Source organism: Blastocystis sp. subtype 4, assembly GCF_000743755.1.
Source record: "Blastocystis sp. subtype 4 strain WR1 chromosome Unknown seqid_0191, whole genome shotgun sequence".
NCBI lineage: Eukaryota > Bigyra > Opalinata > Blastocystidae > Blastocystis > Blastocystis sp. subtype 4.
The window spans coordinates 1-21,021 of record NW_014569356.1 but is presented as its reverse complement, the minus strand read 5'-3'; the positions used below and the strand labels follow the sequence as shown (position 1 = coordinate 21,021).

The 21,021-nt window shown below is 38.3% G+C and overlaps 10 protein-coding genes across 10 annotated transcripts; 2 read left to right on the top strand and 8 right to left on the bottom strand.

Annotated features, from left to right (window-relative positions):
- Window positions 1–1,093: 1,093 nt before the first annotated feature.
- On the top strand, window positions 1,094–2,411 carry JH06_3454 (hypothetical protein; the record flags this gene model as incomplete). Its single annotated transcript, XM_014671133.1, has 4 exons — window positions 1,094–1,188; window positions 1,218–1,804; window positions 1,834–1,921; window positions 1,952–2,411. 4 exons carry the CDS (start codon window positions 1,094–1,096, stop codon window positions 2,409–2,411), a joined length of 1,230 nt encoding a protein of 409 aa, XP_014526619.1.
- Window positions 2,412–3,812: 1,401 nt separating this feature from the next.
- Window positions 3,813–4,393, bottom strand: JH06_3453 (hypothetical protein; the record flags this gene model as incomplete). The annotated part of the gene is made up of 2 exons (XM_014671132.1): window positions 3,813–4,252; window positions 4,282–4,393. The coding sequence occupies 2 exons, from the start codon at window positions 4,391–4,393 to the stop codon at window positions 3,813–3,815; spliced, it is 552 nt and encodes a 183-aa protein (XP_014526618.1).
- Window positions 4,394–4,472: 79 nt separating this feature from the next.
- Window positions 4,473–6,077, bottom strand: JH06_3452 (sodium-coupled neutral amino acid transporter; the record flags this gene model as incomplete). The annotated part of the gene is made up of 8 exons (XM_014671131.1): window positions 4,473–4,744; window positions 4,775–4,826; window positions 4,857–4,955; window positions 4,986–5,201; window positions 5,232–5,386; window positions 5,413–5,811; window positions 5,843–5,953; window positions 5,987–6,077. 8 exons carry the CDS (start codon window positions 6,075–6,077, stop codon window positions 4,473–4,475), a joined length of 1,395 nt encoding a protein of 464 aa, XP_014526617.1.
- Window positions 6,078–6,386: 309 nt separating this feature from the next.
- JH06_3451 (hypothetical protein) lies at window positions 6,387–7,043 on the bottom strand (the record flags this gene model as incomplete). Its single annotated transcript, XM_014671130.1, has 4 exons — window positions 6,387–6,575; window positions 6,607–6,809; window positions 6,840–6,935; window positions 6,968–7,043. The coding sequence occupies 4 exons, from the start codon at window positions 7,041–7,043 to the stop codon at window positions 6,387–6,389; spliced, it is 564 nt and encodes a 187-aa protein (XP_014526616.1).
- Window positions 7,044–7,089: 46 nt separating this feature from the next.
- Window positions 7,090–8,710, bottom strand: JH06_3450 (hypothetical protein; the record flags this gene model as incomplete). Its single annotated transcript, XM_014671129.1, has 2 exons — window positions 7,090–8,481; window positions 8,513–8,710. The coding sequence occupies 2 exons, from the start codon at window positions 8,708–8,710 to the stop codon at window positions 7,090–7,092; spliced, it is 1,590 nt and encodes a 529-aa protein (XP_014526615.1).
- Window positions 8,711–9,525: 815 nt separating this feature from the next.
- JH06_3449 (glycosyl hydrolase) lies at window positions 9,526–10,718 on the bottom strand (the record flags this gene model as incomplete). Its single annotated transcript, XM_014671128.1, has 5 exons — window positions 9,526–10,188; window positions 10,265–10,312; window positions 10,334–10,450; window positions 10,479–10,599; window positions 10,630–10,718. The coding sequence occupies 5 exons, from the start codon at window positions 10,716–10,718 to the stop codon at window positions 9,526–9,528; spliced, it is 1,038 nt and encodes a 345-aa protein (XP_014526614.1).
- Window positions 10,719–11,041: 323 nt separating this feature from the next.
- JH06_3448 (hypothetical protein) lies at window positions 11,042–11,624 on the bottom strand (the record flags this gene model as incomplete). Its single annotated transcript, XM_014671127.1, has 2 exons — window positions 11,042–11,516; window positions 11,545–11,624. 2 exons carry the CDS (start codon window positions 11,622–11,624, stop codon window positions 11,042–11,044), a joined length of 555 nt encoding a protein of 184 aa, XP_014526613.1.
- A 904-nt stretch (window positions 11,625–12,528) lies between these two features.
- JH06_3447 (CDK kinase) lies at window positions 12,529–14,236 on the bottom strand (the record flags this gene model as incomplete). The annotated part of the gene is made up of 10 exons (XM_014671126.1): window positions 12,529–12,582; window positions 12,613–12,741; window positions 12,772–12,876; window positions 12,906–13,014; window positions 13,045–13,266; window positions 13,297–13,516; window positions 13,546–13,612; window positions 13,641–13,942; window positions 13,973–14,153; window positions 14,183–14,236. 10 exons carry the CDS (start codon window positions 14,234–14,236, stop codon window positions 12,529–12,531), a joined length of 1,443 nt encoding a protein of 480 aa, XP_014526612.1.
- Window positions 14,237–15,917: 1,681 nt separating this feature from the next.
- JH06_3446 (heat shock protein HSP70) lies at window positions 15,918–18,708 on the top strand (the record flags this gene model as incomplete). The annotated part of the gene is made up of 6 exons (XM_014671125.1): window positions 15,918–16,070; window positions 16,101–16,271; window positions 16,301–16,502; window positions 16,532–16,691; window positions 16,721–16,767; window positions 16,802–18,708. 6 exons carry the CDS (start codon window positions 15,918–15,920, stop codon window positions 18,706–18,708), a joined length of 2,640 nt encoding a protein of 879 aa, XP_014526611.1.
- A 387-nt stretch (window positions 18,709–19,095) lies between these two features.
- On the bottom strand, window positions 19,096–20,989 carry JH06_5452 (hypothetical protein; the record flags this gene model as incomplete). The annotated part of the gene is made up of 11 exons (XM_014671124.1): window positions 19,096–19,139; window positions 19,169–19,258; window positions 19,289–19,549; window positions 19,579–19,656; window positions 19,686–19,748; window positions 19,780–19,869; window positions 19,900–20,163; window positions 20,193–20,270; window positions 20,300–20,371; window positions 20,401–20,490; window positions 20,521–20,989. The coding sequence occupies 11 exons, from the start codon at window positions 20,987–20,989 to the stop codon at window positions 19,096–19,098; spliced, it is 1,599 nt and encodes a 532-aa protein (XP_014526610.1).
- Between the last annotated feature and the right edge of the window lie 32 nt (window positions 20,990–21,021).

The following is a 21,021-nucleotide window of genomic DNA, read 5'->3' as shown; positions in this document are numbered from 1 at the left end:
CTTCGACATCTTTTATCCTTTTCTAATCTCTGAGTTCTGTTTCTTTTGACTCACCAATCACTCTTCTTTCAATTCATTCTACTATCGTGTTCTGAAGAACAGATAGAAAAATATGGAATCTGCTATGCAACAAATACAACAGAATGGTGGTTACCAAGCATCACGATTGTTCTCTCTTCCTAAAAATGCGTCAATCAAATGGATCATTACCGATGAAGAAGAAACTGTTCCCCAATCGATTGTTATCGTTATCGCAAGCGAGGAACCCATTCGATCGTTCGTGTTTGTAGTACATTTGATTTGCAGATACATTGTTAATCTGAATTCATCAACAATTCATACATGTAGGCAGATGAACCAAAAGGTCTCAAAAGTGACATCCCTATTTTATACATCAAGTAGTATCAGCTATTGTTCTCCTTTTGCTGGTTTGGAAAGATGTTGGAACCGATGTGTAGAAACCGTCTATAATCTTTCGGAACAGGGTAAAGAATCACTATGGGTATCGCTTCCAAAGGAGTTGAAAGGTGCTTTTGAGGAAACAAGGTCAATGATTCACCGGCAAGTTACACTGTCTTGTTGGAATAATTCTTAGTATCCGAATATTGTTTTTATGTCATCAAATGATAATATCCAGAAATGTTGTGGTTGCATCTATCAACTCTATGACTTTGTTGTTGTGGATGTGTACTCATCCGAATCAGCAATAGTCAAATGTTCTATTCCTTCTTGTCATCACATTTGTTGCTGTTGTCATGCTGATTCTTGTCAATGGGTCTCTTCTCCTGATCTTGTTCTCAATGAATCGAGTTGTCTTCATTGTCAACTATTCGAATGCAATAACTGCTGTAGTACTGTAGCTTCCATCACAACTCCATTTCCTGCTATTCTTTCTCTTCTCCCCAATTTCCACCTTTATTGGTTCCATCCAGCATGTTGGGCTCATGAGTCCTTTTGTATTTTGAGTTTTGACGACACTAACAAGCCACTGAATTCATCTCCTCTTCTTCAGTCTCTGTTAGCAACTCGATATTGTCCACAATGCAGAAAGAATTTGAATATCACGTTCTTCATCTATGTTGAAGAGACACTGATGCAGTCCGAAGCATTTCAGGAACTGCGACGCTGTCTTCCTGCTACTCGTATAGTAGTGATTCAGACCCATCACAAAACAACTCCATTGTTGAAGTTCGTTATCAAAGTGGAATGAAATGTAGATATGAGATGGATCATCTCCTCAAGATGAAGGAAACTCTTCCCTATTCGATCGATCTTCCTAACCATTTATTTACACCTCTCTTTCCACTCACAGACCCGATTCCATGTGTTAATCTTGGCTCAACTCCTCTACTTCCCAGTACTCTTACTCCGATAGAGGTAGTAAGGAATGAATTCAAGAAACCATATCTCATGCAGGCCATCATGGATCTCAATACACTCCCTGGAGATACGGGTGTACTTCTCCATTTCACATCAACGAATCTATCAATCTATTATATCTGCCCTCATTATTGTCCTCACGAGTATTCCGATGAATCTCTGTCCACTTATCGAAAGTACCGTGCTGTTTCGATTCTCTCTCTCTCTCCATCTCTCTTTACGGATTGTCCTTTAATACATACTCCTTTATTCCGAATCAACCGTAAACAGTCCATCGCATTGGCTTCACTTGACTCAATGTCGGATCAAGCGAACTTTGCAGCTGCATTAGCATACAAGCATTCTCTTTCAGTGGAAAACCTACAAAACCGTCTTTTGTATCATTCCATTTTACAGTCACTCCGACAAGAGATCCATCCACAACGTTGGTTAGTTGTCTTTTATTCACTGTAGAATCCTTGTTGTTTCTAGGTACTGGAGGAGGAGTAGGAACCTTTGCTAGACAAAACACATCCATTCTGTGGAGACTTACCGATAATTAGTAAGAGTATTCTTGTTGTCTGATCTCAAGTGGAATCTTGTTGGATTGTGGATGTAATGTACTTCGTCGACTTTCGCAACTCGTAGGAACAGAACAGCGCGATACAATCCTACGTCGATTGCTGTTGATTGTGATCTCTCATCCTCACTTCGATCATTATTCATACTTGCTTGACGTTCTGTGCTTTTTCAAAACACATCGCCGAAGCTTTCTTCTCCCTGTTCTCCTTCCCATCCCTTTGGTTCAATATACTATGCATGTCTTAGGAAATGATCTTCTTTCTTGGGGAATTCGATTGGTCCCCATTCAGGAGGGTTTACTCAATTCGATTCTTCCTCTTCGTTCTTTTGATGTGATATCAGCTCAGCATTGTGAAGAGGAACAAATAAGTGAGAGATTGAAGAATGGAATTGGGATTCGATTATTTCGAACCCATCATTGTCAGCATAGTTATGCAATCGTGATTCCTGGTTATATGAGTGAGGAATAGGGTTTTTATGTACTGTCGACAGAGAGGAACATTCTCATGTTCAGTGGAGATACATTGCCATTCACTCGAATTATGGAAGGTACTTCGATTCTTATTCATGAGGTGCTGGTTATTCGAGTATATAAAGATTAGTGTACCTTCGATCATGATGATCGGAATATCGAGACAAAGAAGCACACAACATTGAAGGCATTTGCGGAGAACTGGAGGCGATGCAAACAGAAGCCACTCTTTTCTTTCTTAACACACTTCTCGGGACGAAGGAGGATCAATCCGGCAACCAACGAAAGAACAATAGAAACTGATGAATGTGTCGCAACTCGATTGTTACAAGAATATCCAGATCTCCTAAGTGATGTGAGTATTGCTTTTGACAATATGATTGTTGATTTTAATGAGCTATTTCCATCTCTAACTGTTGAGTTAGAGATGGTATAATGCCTGTTTGTTAAGAAACACTCCGAAAACATGTCGGAAAACTCGAATCGAGAACAACATGAGTGAAAGACATTACAACAAACTAGGAGGAGCCATCATTCCTGAAGGTTTAGCTCCACTTGTAGACTCAGGCGGAGTTACACTTGGAGCAGAAGCAGATGGAGGAAGAGTCACAGTACCAGCTAAAGCACCAGATGTAGGCTTACTTAACACGAGACTCATTCCTCCTGTATTCAATGTTACTTGTGGTTCTGGTTTCGCTTGTGGGACAACTGCTTGACTAGGCTTCTTAAACAGAACCATCTCTTGCGAACTCTTGGCAACATCAGGTGCTGGAGAAGCTGTTACCTTCAATTCAACCTTATGACCACCTATTACTAACACACAACAATCATATCAACTGTTTTCTTGAAGAATATCACTGTAATGGCGAATGAAGTAGATCACATATAAAACCTAACTAACACTCCACTTAAATGACTACATAGAAGAAAATGATAAAGATTGAGCATGCTGCAACACAACGGAATAATGTTATCGCTACTCTTTTGCCTGCAGCAATCTCAATCAGATTAGATTGTGAACCATAGAGTGCAGATATAATAACCAGATTCAAACAAATCATGACACACAATCCAATATAATACCCAATGTACAACTCATTAGAACGGATCTATCTTTAATCATGTGTATATAACTTACCATCTTCTCTTTCATCAATTTGTAGAGGAACATGTACAAAGAGAGTGCCACAACAAAAACACTGTAAATCTTCATAACCACACCCATGGAAGTAGTAGATGGAGATACAATCAAAGATATAACAAGAATAACTACTAGAATAGCAGATACAATCTAGAATGACACATTTGAGAAAACAGGCTACTTGGGCAAGAATCCAAAGTGCATTCGCAACCTTACCCTTTGAATGATAGAAATTTGCGATTCTTCCTTTAACAGACATTATGTTATTGCTTTGAAAAATGGTGCGCACGAGTTCTTTTGTTCAGTAGAATGTGAAGAATATATCTGTGACTGATTTTCTCTGTTGGCAATAGAGATGAAATACCTTGATTTGTGTGTCTCAAACAAACTCAAGTACATTGTTTGATATATCGTGTTCTCTGGATTATCGGTGGAAACATGGACTGAAAGAGGCTGTTCCTCAGCTGGAGGGTCCTGGGTCAAGGATGTGTGTTCTTCTGTCCTCGTCTCTGCTGCCTCTTCTTCTCGTTTCTTTCTCTCTTGGGCATCCTGGAACATTCGTACGCCCCACCAAATACTCCACGCCCAACCAATGATGATCCAAGCAAGTCCAAACTGAATAATTCCAGTGATGAAAACTGCCCAGTCCCACCCCTCATACTCGACATCTGTCCACGAAGCAATCACTGTTCCCAGACCTAGATGAAACCGAAAGAAGAGAAGATACCTGGAATGACACAGTTCACGATGAGATATGCTAGTGATGATGAGGGTCTTACTTGGGGGATTCTCAAAAAATCTCCATTTCGGTGAGGTTCGGTTGTCTGCTCTGTTGACATGTGTAGAAGAAAAGAAATTACATGAATTGAAGCTATATCCTAGGATGGGGGATATTGATGGAACAAACAATCTGCTTATTTAGCTTTGTTGAATTGTTGCAATAGTTCCAAGTGTCCCAAAAGTCAAACCCATTATGAAAATAAGGATACTAAGAATGTCGAGAGTGATTCGTTTGCTTTGTGTCTTTCTCAAGTACTGGAAAAACATAATTGATGGAAGAATCATCATGATCGTGGAAGAGCCTATGGCACCTGTAATTCCTAAAACGGTTCCAAGGTTCTTTGCAATGATGGCGACAATTGTGTCAACCACAACAATCATGATGGTAATGAGCGCAATCATCCAATACTCTAGAACTCAAATCATTTCCACAGGGATACTCTTCTCTTTGACACCAATTAGATCAAGAATCATAAATCGAAGAGGATGAGACTATTGGTTATTCATTATGGATGTTAGTACAAATAGGGGAATGCTGAAACACATGCTGATTACGATAGCAACACGGCAGATCATGATAGAGATGTCTTCAACCGGGAATGAATCCAACACATTATTGGTCTATGTATTATTGGATTCTTGAATTCATACAATGTATCCACAGAATGAATAATACCCAGTTGTTCCAGCTAACACATAGATAATAGCAATCGTAATAAAAGACCAGTTAAGCACTGTAATCACATTCTTCTTTGTCGGCTCTTTCATCTCTGCCAGAATTGGAACGAATTGAACCTGACAGGTTGATGAAAAACAGAAGAAAGGAAGAGAGAAAAAGGCTCCAGCAGTGAACGTAAATGCTTTAAACTATGATTTACGATAGAGACATAAAGTTACATGATGAGATGATTCCACCACTGGACAGTGTTCACACATCTCCATACAGGTGGTGAGATTGTCATAAACAAACTTCATGGGATCTTGTTCAATTACACACTGGTGGATAGATGAACATATGTATGTTGCAGTATCTGCAAGGCTACAAGCACCATCTGTTGGGACGTGAAAAAACAACTACATGTTGCGGCAAGGACAATCACTACAGCCATAATCAAATAGGTAATTGCACCGATCGACACGAAACTTGTGAATCTCAGATGGTCCATTCTAGGAAGGAGAGCTGGAGGTAGAATGAAGATGATGGAAATGACGATGAGAAGACTTGAGCGATCCAACATGAATGTTCGGATCCACGAAGATGGATCATGACGAATAAAGTGCTCCATCACATAATGTGACTCGTCAGCTGCAACAATTGTATAGCTAAATAGAGCTCCAAGACCATAAAGAACTTGAATGAAGTTGATGATGGACTCAGCGGACTTCCCAAATAGTTCTTTTCCCATCCCGGCATATGTTGTACTACCTGTGTAGTAATAGATTTGTGACAACAAGTAACATGTCACTGCTGAGAGGACTAGATGCTTATGGAGGAGAAAAAATACTACTAGCAAATAGAAGTAAAAACATACAACCAGCAACGTAGCCGAATTTTGATATTGACATCGGTAAGACAAGAATGCCTGATCCTTGAAGTGAGTTACCAGTAAATGACCAACCTAGAATACCATTTATGAGATTATATACTGAACTCGAAACAGATGCTGTTCGCGTACTCTGTTCTTGAGCATCGTATTCTTTATCACCAATCAAAGTTTCTTCGAGCACAAATTTGTCTTCCATGAGAAATAAAATAATGATTTCATATCCAATCATGTAGAGAAGAATTAAAACCGTCTATCATTCTCACATGAGAAGATTCCTCGAAATTTCTGATCACTCCTATGGAATACCCTAATAAGTCTCTATTTCTGTATCATATAAGAATCATGATATTCATATCTACTATACGTGCATTCTTGATTAGATAAAGATGTATGATCAACAAAGAAGGATAATGAATGGTAATTCATTTATAAACCATTTGTTTCGTATCATGGAGAGAGAAAAAAAGGTAGAAATACAGATGCGTTCGATACACAGCTAAAGGAATCAACTATTTGCAGTCTTTCGAAGATGACTCATTACGTCCACCCAATTATAACCTCGAGGTAATTCACCTGGTTTCTGCCACGAATTCTGCTCCCTCCTCTTTTGAGCTTTTGTTTTCTGTTCCTGACCACGAATTGTTGTTTGCGAGGTGGAGAGTTGTGGTTCGTCCTGTATTTCATTGGAACCTTCCTATTTTTTATTTATAAAATCGAATAGGTACAATTGTCGGAATATGAATCTTCGATAACTTGTCTTCATGTACATCACTGAGCAACCCTGTTAGTGCAGTTGAGAGCACATATGTCATTGCCATATCCATACAATTATCACATTCTTGTAGAAGACTCTCTACCATCGCATCACGTTCTTCTTGTTTGATATCCATCGAAACGATTTGTATTGCTGGTTTTTCGTGGGGATAATCTAGGATTCATCGAACTAATGAAAACGGACTGTTTCCCCAGCTTAGATCGAGTAGTGCTTTGATTGGAGAACCGCCATTTTCTATTTCAGAAGATACACGTACCTGAATGTGAACTGGATCGCGATCTTGAATTTGAGAGAACCTATGAGTACCATACTTTGAATTATTAGTTCTTCTTCGGTGTAGAGATATCCTAACGACTCTAACTCTTCTTCTTGTTCTGATGAAATCATGATAAAAGAAACACAACCGCAATACAGAACGCAATTATCCAATAATTTAGAAGTTGAGGAAATCAAATGGATCAGCAGCAGGCTGGACAGGTTCATGTTCTTCTTCCTCTTCTTCCTCCGAAGGTTGCTTCTCTACAGCAGGCATAGTAATATCGTTGAGGAAATCCAATGATTCCGTGGTCTCGGCTGTCTGTGTTGGTTCTTCATTCATTCCCAGGAAATCATCGAACATGTCGGCTTCCTTTGGTGCCTCTTCCTTCTTCATCACTTTCTTAACAGGTTTCTTAGCAGCCGGCTTGGATTCCTCTGTAGGAGCAGGAACAGGTTCAGCATCAAAATTGAACTCATCTTCATCTGGTTGGGGAGCCTTCTTCACAACCTTCTTTACAACCTTCTTCACTACTTTCTTGACAGGTTTCTTCACGGCAGGCTTCTCTTCAGCGACGGGTTCAGGTTGGGACTCCACAACAGGCTCAGGTTCGGGAACAGGTTCAGCATCAAAATCGAACTCATCTTCCACAGGTTTGGGAGCAGCCTTCTTCACAACCTTTTTGACAACCTTCTTAACAGGCTTCTTAGCTACTGGTTTCTCCTCAGCAACAGGCTCAGGAGCTGGTTGTGGTTCAGGAGCAGGCTCAGCAAAGTCAAATTCGTCCTCAACAGGTTTAGGAATAACCTTCTTCACAACCTTCTTAACAGGCTTCTTCGTAGCAGGTTTCTCCTTAGCAGCAGGTTCAGGAACAGGTTCAGCATCAAAATCGAATTCGTCCTCAGTAGGCTTAGGAGCAACCTTATTCGTAACCTTCTTGGGTTTGGGCTTTGATTCTTCCAGTCCAAAATCAAACTCTTCCTCTTCCTCAGGTTCTTCCTCTTCCTTCTCTGTAGGCATCACTAGATCGTTCAAGAAGTCCATATCATTCTGTTGTACGGGTTCGGCAGGAGCATCATTCATTCCCAAGAAGTCATCCAAATCCATCTCCTCTTCTTCCACCTTTTTAACAGGCTTCTTCACGACCTTCTTCACGACCTTCTTAACAGGCTTCTTAGTTACTGGAGCAGGTTCTTCTTCCACTGGCTCCTCAGTAGGCTCCTCAGCAATGTCATCAAACAACTCATCTTCAGGTTCCTTAACAGGCTTCTTGACCACCTTCTTAACCACCTTCTTAACAGGTTTCTTAGCTACTGGAGCAGGTTCTTCCATTGGCTCATCAGTAATCTCAGCAGGCTCCTCAGCAACATCATCAAACAGCTCATCCTCAGGTTCCTTCACAGGCTTCTTAACGACCTTCTTGACAACCTTGCGAGTCACTGTCTTCTTAACAACCTTCTTTACTGGCTTAGGTGACTCTTCCTCCTCCTCAAAACCATTCGAATATCCACCATCTTCCTTCTTAAACATACTCATCATCTTGGAATCCTTTATCTTCTCTCCCGTTTCCTAAACTCATAATGGAACAGAACATTCCCACACTCAGTTTAGACATCATTCCCTTTCCCATACTTGATGCACCTTCTCCTACCTTTTTGGTTAATCTATAACTAACGACAAGGACATACACATACTCAGAGGCTTTCGACATCATCTCCTTAAATGAAAGTTTTCCATGGTCACGTCCCTTCTCTGATTCATCTCCAACTTGCCCATAATCCTTCTTGTTGCCAAACATTGTTATACCTTATTCTAATGAAATTAGTCATATCAGTTCTACACAACTACCCTTAGTATCCTTTCTGGATAAGTTTATGAGTTCAAGTACTCTTTATTTAGTTATGATTTCTCTTGAACCATAATACCCCCGATTTTTGGCATGATAAAAAACAAGTTATGAATAACCCAAAACAATAAACCCTAAATTACATTGGCAGTCTCAACATCTTCAATATACAAAACAAGATCATCATAGTCACTCTCCCTTCCAATGAAGACTCCATGTTGTTGTACCATACTATGAAGAAGAGCAATAGAATACACATCATCTTGATATAATACACTTTTATTCCTCCATTCTACAAATGGATATTGTGACTGAACTGATTTCACTACGATAGACACATGCAAAGATGTCTGAATCGCCTGCGACATGCCCCATAATTTCTTAATCTTTCGTAATGAGTCAATTGCTATTACTGAGGCATTACACTGAGAGTATGTTGACTGGATAGGAATACTAAGAGAACTGTTCTCCTTGTTCATTATAAGTTCTGTAGATGTTACTAAAGAGACTGATCCTTCTTCAAGTACTGAATCAACATCAGAATGCAGATGAATTAGCGAATCTGTAAGCACACAGGGAATAAATTGAATGAAATTGGTCACTTGAAGCTTCAATACACATTCATATCGACTAACTGATCCATCATCCAGTCGATCTGCCATTATGACATGAGTTTCATTCACTGAGAACAAGGTCGATACAGAGACGAGATGTGTTGGAGAGATAGGTATGAGAGACAAAAGACTTCTAGGGATTAGTCAATTTGATTACACGAACAGAGTATTATTGAACGAACAAGAATCATTCACTTGACATGTTACGTTTACGGACAACGAAGGGGAGAGCATGTGCTTCTTACTCCATGTGGCTTCAGTTGATAAATTTGATTTGAGATCTGGTAAACTGGGTTTCAATCCAAGGATTTTTCGAATCTCCTTCTTTGCCTGTCTACGAGCCATTCGCTGTTCAGGAGAATCATCAGTTAATGGTTGCCCTGCTTGAGTAAGCAAAGCAATTAGCTTATCCAATGAATCTGCAGGAATCTCAAAACTGTTCTTTCCATCCAATGATACTGAGACCACATTAGTTTCAGATTCGCTTCTAGTACTTTCCAAAGGAAAACTTCCCTTCTGAGGATACCATAGTTGATTCCATGTTGTATTGTCATAAGCATAGTAAACAAAATCTTCATAAATATACCAAGTACTCAAAATAAGTCGATCATCCACTACAGGGCATTGATCGAACACTAACGGCTTATGACAAGGAGCAGGATAATCATAACAAAGAGCACAGAAAGAATGTCTTTTTAAGGAAGGGAAAGAATGACGAATCAGTGCATAATAATCACTAGCATATTCTGCTGAGCAACGTAAATCCCATGTCCAACTCTCATCCTCTTCATACACAGCATTAACTTCACGAATATACTAGAAATGAAAATACCAAGATAAATAAAACTGATTGAATTCTGGAATTCCTTTGAATATGACTAATATTAAATACATGACCTTCTGTAGTGAAGAGATAATCACGTCCTCGGAATTGAGAATGCTATATATAATATGGAATTACTGAACATGCATTATTGTAAAGAAGATAAAGATATTTGAAAGTTTCAGAGAGTACAAAGGATGGCATTTCACCAATTAACTCTCCTGTAAAGATATTCTTAATTGAAGCAAAGCCACACTAAATTGAATGCATAAATATAAGGTACTTTGGTCATAGTGTTCTTAAGCTGTTCTAAGATCATTCTCCCCCAATGTATCATTTCTCCATTGCCAAAGACAGTATCATGGTACATCATACTCTCAATTAATTCAGGTCGTAATGGATAACTACAAATCATTCCATTCTCAATATTCAACTCTTCACCACCACGAATTGGTTGTTGACTCATAACAGAGAAGTACTCAGGGAGATACCCAAAATGATCCCAAGCATATAAGAATCGCATTAATGTGGTTTTTCCTCCAATATAATCACCATAAAGGAACTGGATTCCTGGCCAAAAGGCTGATAATGAATAACTTCCATCACGTAACAGTGAAGAGTCTTTCAGATCACTAATTCCATACCAGAACACTGTATGCTAGATATGAGAAAGAAGAATGAATCTGACAGATCGTGTATAGACTTCAAAGGAATGATAGAGGGTTGTAAACATATCCAATAATTGGGGGTCATTTAGTAATATGTACCCTTTCAACAGATATTCATAATAACTGTCACCATTTCGTCCAAAACATGAATCATACTACAATGAATTCAATTAATCTCTTATACCTCTGTCCATTGTTTATTCTTGATATCTATGTGCTTTCCAAGCATATCCAAAGGATTTCGCAAGGAGAACAACATTTCTGTGCATCTTCGAGAAGCATCAAGATAGGTCATATTATTGGTGAGAGCTGATAAAGCAGCAAACTCCAGTAATGACGATCCAATCCCAGCTAGACTAGAAATTGGAGTTTCATTCATAGGAACACCATATCGAAGATTCACTGTTCCATAAGCAAGACCATTATCCTGAAATGCATTGAGGAGTCGATTTCCAATGTCCACAGCAAGATTCAAGAGATGTCCATCATAAGAGATAGCTTTCTCTCCTTGGAGATGATGACGGTTGTTGTAGGACTGAAGAATAGTACTATTATCGATCAGTATCATATGAGCAGACAACAAACCACCCAATACACGAATGGTAGTTTCAAAAACACTCACATTCTCATCGAAATCAAAGTCACGAAGCGAACTAGTGATAACATGATAAGAATAGATACTTAAGTTTCTGAACAGCATCCACAAAAGCATCATCATAATCAAGAACATGGAGAGTATCCAACACATCAATCAGTGTCATGAATGGAATATCAGCTTGGGCGAAACGAGCTGTACCACAATTGAGAGGATTCAGCTGAGGAGCAGGAAATGCATCTTCGAGATAATGATTGTATCCAAAGAGAAAAAGATTACGAACTTCCTCACTGATAGAGAGTCGTTGAGTCTAGCACTGAGATGTTGATGGAACAACTACGTCCGATATTTCTGAAAACGGAACAGAATAACGATAAGATGAACGAGGAGTGTAAGAGGATAATGAGTCTTGAGAAAAGTGATCACAAAAATGGATAGAACAAATCCTTAGATCCAGTGTCATAGCAACCTTTCGAAATGTAGGAATACTGTTAAATTGATAGATAAAATTCACATCTTTGAAGGCACTCTGGAGAGCGTGAAGATAGTGTTCTCGTGAAAGCATTTCACAGCATTCATACGTTGCCTATGAATAAAATAAAATAACTATCCAAACTCGTAATACCAACGAATGAAAGGATGCAACTGAATTGGAAATATAGATTTCCGAATGGCCATAGCTTCCATAGATCTGTTCATCGTTGAATGTGCTATTTTTTCCGAAGACGATGTCATCATACTTGTTTCCAGTGTACAAGTTATAAACAGACTGAATTTCATCACTGTTATCCTCCAGAAATGTTACACGATTCTGGGGAAACAAGTTGATTGTCTTTTGTTACGAATAGTATCCATTCCTACAAGATTGTCCTTTTCACTGTGAAAAACAAGTCGGTTCCCCTTGAGATGATCCAAATAACGATTCCTATTAGTAAGAAACGAATTTGGCTACTACCGATGTTCATACACTGTTTCACCCGAAGATAGGGAGAAAAGTAAGAACTCAAGAAGGAAAAGGAACATAATGATCCCTATTCGAAAAGTGTTTGAAAACAAAGAGGAAATGATAGTTACAGTCCCCGTTCGTTAAACCGTTCATCGAATACAGGCATTTCATCTGGTTTCTATACATAAGTGATTCATTGAACAACTACTTTCATGGGAGGATTCTCCCGGAAATACGGATGCTTGAGAGCATCTTCTGCAGATATTCGTTGATCTGGATCAAACGCAAGAAGTTTAAGCATCAAATCCAGACCATTATTAGTAAGATACCGCATTCCCTAGTAATGATGGTGCTAATAAATGAATACAAGAAGTGGAGCTGAAGGGATGATCTCTCTTAGTTTACAATAATATTGCTGACAATTACCAAAAGACGACTTGTAAGGAGAATCTTTAAAGACTGGACAATCATCCTACACTCACAACAATCGTGTAATTCTACTCCTGGATAACCTAAAACACGAAACAGTTTCATTAGTACATCAAATTCACCTTCTCCTTCCTTCAGCTGAACCAGAGTCTGTCGAGTGATGAATTCATAGAATAAACACCTAATTATCACTCATACCTAGTATTTCTACCCAGCACTCCACATATCCACCTTCGAATCGTAGAGAATCTTCCTTGAAGGAGGATAGCGTACATCCTCTTGCGGATTCAGTAGAAGTTCTGGAGCACGATAAATTAGTGTAACAACGTGCTGTGTGTACTGAGAGAGAGGATTGCTAAATCGTCGAGCCATACCAAAGTCACAGATTTTGAGCTCTCCATCTTTATACAGTAAATTACTGGATTTAAGATCTCTAGACTCGAAATAGAATCATTCATCTTACCGATGGAAATACCACTTGCGATGCATATAATCAAGTCCTGAGAGCAACTGATATAGTAATGTCTTGACTTCACTTGCTGTTAAATCCGCTTTGATTGTATGAAGAACACGACCCAATTCGTATGGAATATAATCCATCACCATATATACCTCGTTAATATTGTCACCAATGACCATCTCCTGAACATTAAGAATATTAGGATGGGAAAGATCCTGCATAACTACATATTACCACCGATTCTTGGCATACTGTTGATTTCACGTAACGCAGTTACAGGGAATGCTTCTTGAAGAACTACATTCTCGTTGAATTTAATCTACATAACACCTAATAATCACTCTAACTCGTTTCAAGGCGATGACTTCATTTGTTTCTATATTCTGTGCTTTGTAGACAATTCCATACGATCCTTCGTTTAATCTGGCAATCTTTCGGTATTTATTTACAGACCGACACATATGAATCACTGGTTCGATTAACGGTGGAGAAAGAATTGGTTCTGGAGTCTCCATCTTTTCATCTTGTGATGAAACAGGTACGCTCTCTTCGGGAGGCAATTCGAGCAAGGGATGTGATGCATAGTAATCATCCACTGCATTTACTGAACCTGGCATAGCAACGGTAACAAGAGGTTGTTCAGGAACGACTTATCATGAAAAGAAAAGATCATCCTCACCTTTCTTTCTCTTTCGGTCCTTCTTTTTCTTTTTCTTCTCTTCCTCTGAATCACTGCTGTCATCCCATCGTCCTCGTTTCTGCACAATCTGAACTGGAGGTGTGGTTTCTGTTGATCTGTCTAAAGGATCCGTCTTTTCTTCCTTCAGTTCCTTTGCAGCAGCTAACAGTTCAGATAAAACCTACGTGGTAAACGAGATTTGAAATATACACTATCTTTTGGGAAATTTGGATGCTTTGATTCATTGGGTCGATGAGTACTCATTGAAAACTGCGTAGTTAATGAGAAACTGAATAGAACAATAATTGTATCAATATTGTGAATAGAGAAAATACTGGAGAATTCGGCAAATCGATAAGGTTTTCAAAACTAGGATGTGTACAAAGGTTCTGTGTGTGGCAAAGTTGGTAATTATTATCCTGCTTGGTTGCTATTCATTCTATAAGACTCCATTCACAGTTTCGCAGGAATTCAAAGTTGCTTTGTGGTCTCTTCATGACTTTGTAGATCCCTGCAGGGTCAAGCGAAAAGATTTGCTTTGGAGTCGAAGTGAATGTTATGCATACCTTTGAAGACCGAATTATTGAGATGACTGCGTCTCATGATCGTTTCTCTGTAGCTAATGTGGATGGAAGACATAATGTGATGGGAGATTTGCTTTCTGTTAAGTATGGATTTCTGATGTAGGATTTATCTCTGTATTGTCACTAGACCGGATCTTGACTTCTTTGGCCACTTAATTGATGCCAAGAGAGATCGAAATGTTGTAACTGTTGTAGCTACGCCTTTCCAACGGGTGTGCTATTCGTTCATCAACGAAGATGAACTGAACCCCCTCTCTGTTGATGCTCACATTACGACATGTAAGCTCCTCTTATGCGTATGATGGATAGCCTTATGTTGGTCGAGTCTGCTCTTGAGCTTGGCACTAACGCTTCTTGTTCTCTTCTTCCCTGAGTTGTTGCTTCTTTCTCTTATCATTGTAGTCAATTCATCAACGGATTGATTCTTCTCACGGGAATCCTATTAACAATGGTCATTCTTCTCCCTGTAAATTCTTACTTACTTCCTTATTCGTTTGGATGGAGGATAGAGATGATGTGTAGATGGTATGCTAACTACATTTCTGTATATCTTGTTCTTCCGATTCTCCGCGTTTGTTCAGCTGTTATCCTTCTCGTAGTTCACACGGTAATTCGGTAGAATCAAGGAATATGCATGAGCGATTAGGGGTTATGATTTCTTTGTCTATTTCTATCAGAGACTTGTTCCAATTGTTGTCGAATATTGGAATATCCTTATCATAACGCTCCAGAAGACATCCACCCAAGTTAGTTCTTTTGTAGCATCTATGGTACCTACAAAAGATCAAATTGTCCAGTGGATTCTTCTTCATCGAATGGAGTTGATTTTGTTTTCAGTTGTAATCTATAGGATTATCCTTACGTTCTTTGCAATTCTCTTCACAATCTATGTTTTTGTACCAACGAAGTCCAATTGGACAGTTCCAATTCGTTTGATTTGCGTCATGTTGTTGTTGGCTGCTATTGCCTTCTTGGATTATATGCTAGCAATCAGAGTATTTATTACTTGTGCCATTGTTGGTGTTTTGCTTCTTCTGATAAAGAGCACCTTGATCGATATGTTGATGCAATAATGAACAGTGATACATAGGTGGTACTCTATAAAGAGAATTATTGCAAGAAAGAACGAAAAGATGGAGTAGGATCTGGTTTATTGCACGTGTTTAATTACATTCATAAGGCCCTATTGATGTAAAATAATCTGTATGAAATAGAACCCATTTAATCTCAATACCCTAATTATCTTTTAATTAGAGTCCCCATTTCTTTGATACTATAATCTTTCGATTTTTGCATGCACCACAATGATTTTGTATGATGAACGTGAGGAATGCTTCTCCGTTGAAGGCCGAAGGAATAGCATGGAATCACTTTCATCAGACGATGTGAGTGTTTCTAATGCAGATTATCCACTGGGTCTTTCCTATCATCCTTTGGAAGATTATGCAACGTTTGTTCAGAATGATCCTAAGTTTGTTCATTATCGAGAGAGTATCTATACTTGGTTGATAACAGTATGCTGTACTCTTTTTCCTTGACAATAGAATTCCATTACCCTACACTGTCCCCGATGTGTAGTTTTCCGTGCTGCCAATTATGTAGACAGGATACTATCTGTACGTAAAGTGGATACGGGGATCCTTGAGGGACTTTCTTGGTTATGCTTCTATTTGGCCGAAAGTGTAGGAGATTTACGGAATCGACGTATCTCCTATGTAAAAATGGATCCATGTATTTACTATAGAAATCGGTTTGTAACTACTTCCTGGAAACCTATCACATGGACAGTAATCATGTCAAAACACTGATGCGAACGGTGTTAAAGCTGTTAGGTTTTCGATTGTTGTGTCCTTGTCCTTACACTCGGTGCTATCGCTTACTAGAAGAAGGTGGCAATAGTTGTCTATACAACGATGCAGTGTTACTTTTGGATTGTATTTGTACACGTAAGAGTGTTTACTGAATCTTACTTAAGGTTATTGTAGTCTGTCAGTGGATGTTGAAACAATCTCAGCCTCCGTTCTAATCATTCTATCAAGGCTTAAAAGTGAAGCAAATAGCCTTCAGATTCCTATTTGTCTTGATAACAAGGGCTTAGAGTTATGTATGAATTGTGTGAAGGATGCACATCCACAGTTTGCATACATTTTAAATCCCTAATTAGAAAATATTGCCGTTGCACTGAGTGTTTGTTCCAGTTAACATCACTTTGTCTTAAAGGAAATACCAAAATTCCGCGATTCAGGCAATAAGAACCTTTCATTATACATGAGTGTTGCTAATATCTTTGGTGTAGATTTAGGAACAACAAACTCAGTTGTTGGTGTTGTAAAGAATGGGAAGGTTGAGCTTGCTGTCGACAATGCAGGAAAGCGTCAAGTTGCATCTTACGTTGCTTATCCTCCAAGTGGGAAACCTGTCTTTGTTGTAGGAAAACCAGCGAGAGACCGAATGAAGAGTAATTCGGATGGTGTAATTTATGAATGCAAACGATTGATTGGAATGAATTACAGTGATCCCATTGTTGAGAAAATGAAGAAGTATGTTCCGTTTCAAATCCTTGACGATGGTAACAACAAGCCTCAGATATGTGTGAAACAAGGAGATCAAGAGATTAAAAAATATCCTGAAGAGATTAGTGCTTCAATCCTTCAGGAAATGCAGCGCATTGTGGCCAAATTTGCTGGATTTGATATGCGTAAAGCCGTGATCACAGTTCCTGCGTATTTCAATCAATATCAAAGACAGGCAACAAAAGATGCTGGAAAAATTGCTGGTTTAGATGTTGTTGCAGTGATTTCTGAACCTGTTGCTGCTGCTTATGCTTATGCTGATCAGAATGATATATCTTCTGATAACAAGGAAAAGATCATTATGATCTATGATCTAGGAGGAGGTACTTTCGATGTGACAATCATGAGTGTAACTGGAACAAAGTACAAGGAATTGGGTCTTGATGGTGATTTGTTCCTTGGAGGAAGTGATTTCGATACCCTGTTGATGGATTCCATGATCAAGAGATATGAGGAGGATACAGGGGAAAAATTAAACCCAAAACGAAGGGGACGAGTTCGATTTAATTGTGAAGAAGCTAAGAAGCAACTCATGAGTATCTCTGAAACATCTGTTACAGTTGGTGCTAACGATTACTATCTCACAAGGCATGATATGGATACTCTACTGAAACCAATGATTCAACGTTCTATTGCTATCTGTGATCGACTTATTCAATCATTATACATGACACCAGACGATATAGATGATATCATTCTTGTAGGAGGATCAAGTCGTCTTGTTTTGGTTCATTCTATGTTGAAGGAGCATTATCACAAAGAGCTGAAGGAGTCTATCAATCCTGATGAATGTGTTGCTTATGGTGCTGCCAAGTATGGATATTTCCTGACTGGAGAAAGTACCAATGGGTTGGATATATCTGTTCCTAGTCCCATTCCTCAACCACCAAGTCCTTTAGAACCGAAGAAGATGAGACATATTGATGTGAGTGTCACTTGTCCCTCAGACATTGGAATTGGAGTCGGAGAGGGTATTCTTAAAGTTGTTATCCCTCGAAGGACAATTCTTCCTTTTTCTTCTCAGTTTAATCTTGCAAACTATCGTGACAATATGACTGAAGTCTCTATATCGATCTTCCAAGGGAACCATCGACATGTCCACAACTGTCGAAGGCTTCAAACACTCACCGTTACTGGAGTAACTCCAAAGCCTGCTGGTCAGAATCGTTTTGGAGTTATTTTTACCATGAACAAAGATGGAAATCTCAGTCTTCAAGTGGTTGACAAAGATAGTGGTCAGCTCGTTCAGTGGAATAGTAGTCAGACTGTATTCTCTGAAGCGGATGTGACTCGATTTACACAAGACTTAGCAGATGTCACATATCGTCAAGAAGAGTATAAGAAGATGTTCGATACAATTATTGCATTACAAGATAAGGGATATGCAATCTGTTCTACTATGACTGATCCTAACAAGAGAAAGGAACTCGAGGCATATGTTTACAAGTTAGGAGAACGAAATAGTATGACTGAAGAGGATATTGCAGAAGTTGAAAGAGTGTATAGTAGATATCATTGTTGTGTTTGTTCACAGCTCCCTCCAAGAGTTAGCGATTGTGATAATGAGCTGTCAGAATGATGGAAGCAGTCTTCTGAGCTCATATTGGTAATAACTGTGAAAACTCCATTGCAAATAATGATCTTTTATTCTTGTGTAATTAATAAAGGAGATATAATCTTCATTAGTAACGGTTATTTCATATGAATACTAGTGCAACAAACAAATACATATTAGATTAATTGTTCCCAATTCTTAATAATGTTAGTCTGTAATTCTTCTATGATGGTGAATGAATCGACTAAGAGAGTCAGCATCTCAATCATTATCAATCCATCAATCATACTTGAACAAATGAATTCTTTCATCCCATGGAATGCATAACTGATCTGTATTCCTTCATCAGTGAGTGATGGAATGTCTAATTCAAATTCAGTCGTCAATCATCACTCTCCAATTTCACTTTGCCTATAAAATCGAAGTTGTTTTGAATGTAGAGAGGGAAGGAAGATCTAATCAATCAATCAATCAATCATCATACTCTTCATTATCAATTCATTCGATTCAACAGTAGTGCTGTCACCACATAGAGCACAACGTCCAAGAGTAATAGATTGAAGTCGAGTCAGATCTCATTCATCATTCATTCAATCATTCATACTCTCAAACACTACTGTTTGACACTTATAGAATGCCTCATATCCCATTTCAAGAGTAACAAGAGAAGAGAGATTGGAAAGTTTGAATGAATTGTTTTTCTCTCCAATGTTTCTTTTGATAATGATCGATTCAACAGAATTAGAAATCTGTTCCATCTGACTGGCATCTAATATCCAGAATAATGATGGATGAAGAGACAATACGTGTTCAGAAGGAGTTACATGACTATTCTTAGTGATATAGTATTCAAGAGAATCAGCATCTCAATCATTATCAATCCATCAATCATACTTGAACAAGTCAATTCTCTTACTTTAATGAATGCATCATATCGAATCTGTATTCCTTCATCAGTGAGTGATGGAATGTCTAATTCAAATTCAGTCGTCAATCATCACTCTCCAATTTCACTTTGCCTATAAAATCGAAGTTGTCTTTGAATGTAGAGAGGGAAGGAAGATCTAATCAATCAATCATCATTATCATTCATACTCTTCATTATCAATTCATTCGATTCAACAGTACTCCTATCACCATATAGACAGTATGATCCAAGAATTATGGATTGAAGTCGAGTCAAATCTCATTCATCATTCATTCAATCATTCATACTCTCAAATACTATCGAATGACACTCCTGGAATGCCTCATTTCCTATTTCAAGAGTAACAAGAGAAGAGAGATTGGAAAGTTTGAATGAATTGTTTTCCTTTCCTACTTTTCCCTTGATCATAATTGATTTAACAGACTTAGAAATCTGCTTCATTTGATTGATCTTCGATATCCAGAATACTGATGGATGAAGAGACAATACGTGTTCAGAAGGAGTAATACGACGAATATTCTTAGTGATATAATATTCAAGAGAGTCAGCATCTCAGTAATCAGTACTCCATCAATCATACTTGAACAAGTCAATTCTCTTACTTTAATGAATGCACTTGGCATCAATTGAATTCCATCTTCAGTAAGTGATGGAATGTCTAATTCAAATTCAGTCGTCAATCATCACTCTCCAATATCACTTTGGTTATACCATCGAGATTGCTACCAACTCCTTTGAATGTAGAGAGGGAAGGAAGATCTAATCAATCAATCAATCAATCATCATACTCTTCATTATCAACTCATTCGATTCAACAGTATAATAATCACCAGCAAGGGTCTGAAATCCAAGATTGATGGACTGAAGTCGAATCAAATCTCATTCATCATTCATTCAATCATTCATACTCTCAAATACCACTGAATGAAAATCAAAGAATGCACCACCATCCAATTGAATGGATATGAGAGAAGGAAGATTCTTCAATTCAAATAACTCATAACGATGGAATGAACCTCTTCCAATGTTGATTTCACTCAATTGATCACAGTTCATTATCATACATTTGCTTCCGAACCTATTGGAATAATCGAGTTTGAAATTTTCTCTTCCAATGAGTTTGAAATTTTCTCTTCCAATAATAGTTTCCAATTCATTCCTTCCAATTATGATAGTCTCCAATTCATTCAATCCATCAATCACAAATTGATTCACATTCTTAAAACAACCATCTCCAATCTCAATTCGTTTCAATGATATCAATGAATAGTTCAGTATCAATGATGATATATCAGGAATGAAATCATCACCAATAATCAGAGATTCAATACAACTAGTAACAATCAATTCACAATCATCAATCCATTTCATTCTCATATCATCATTAACATCAATAACAACATCATCTT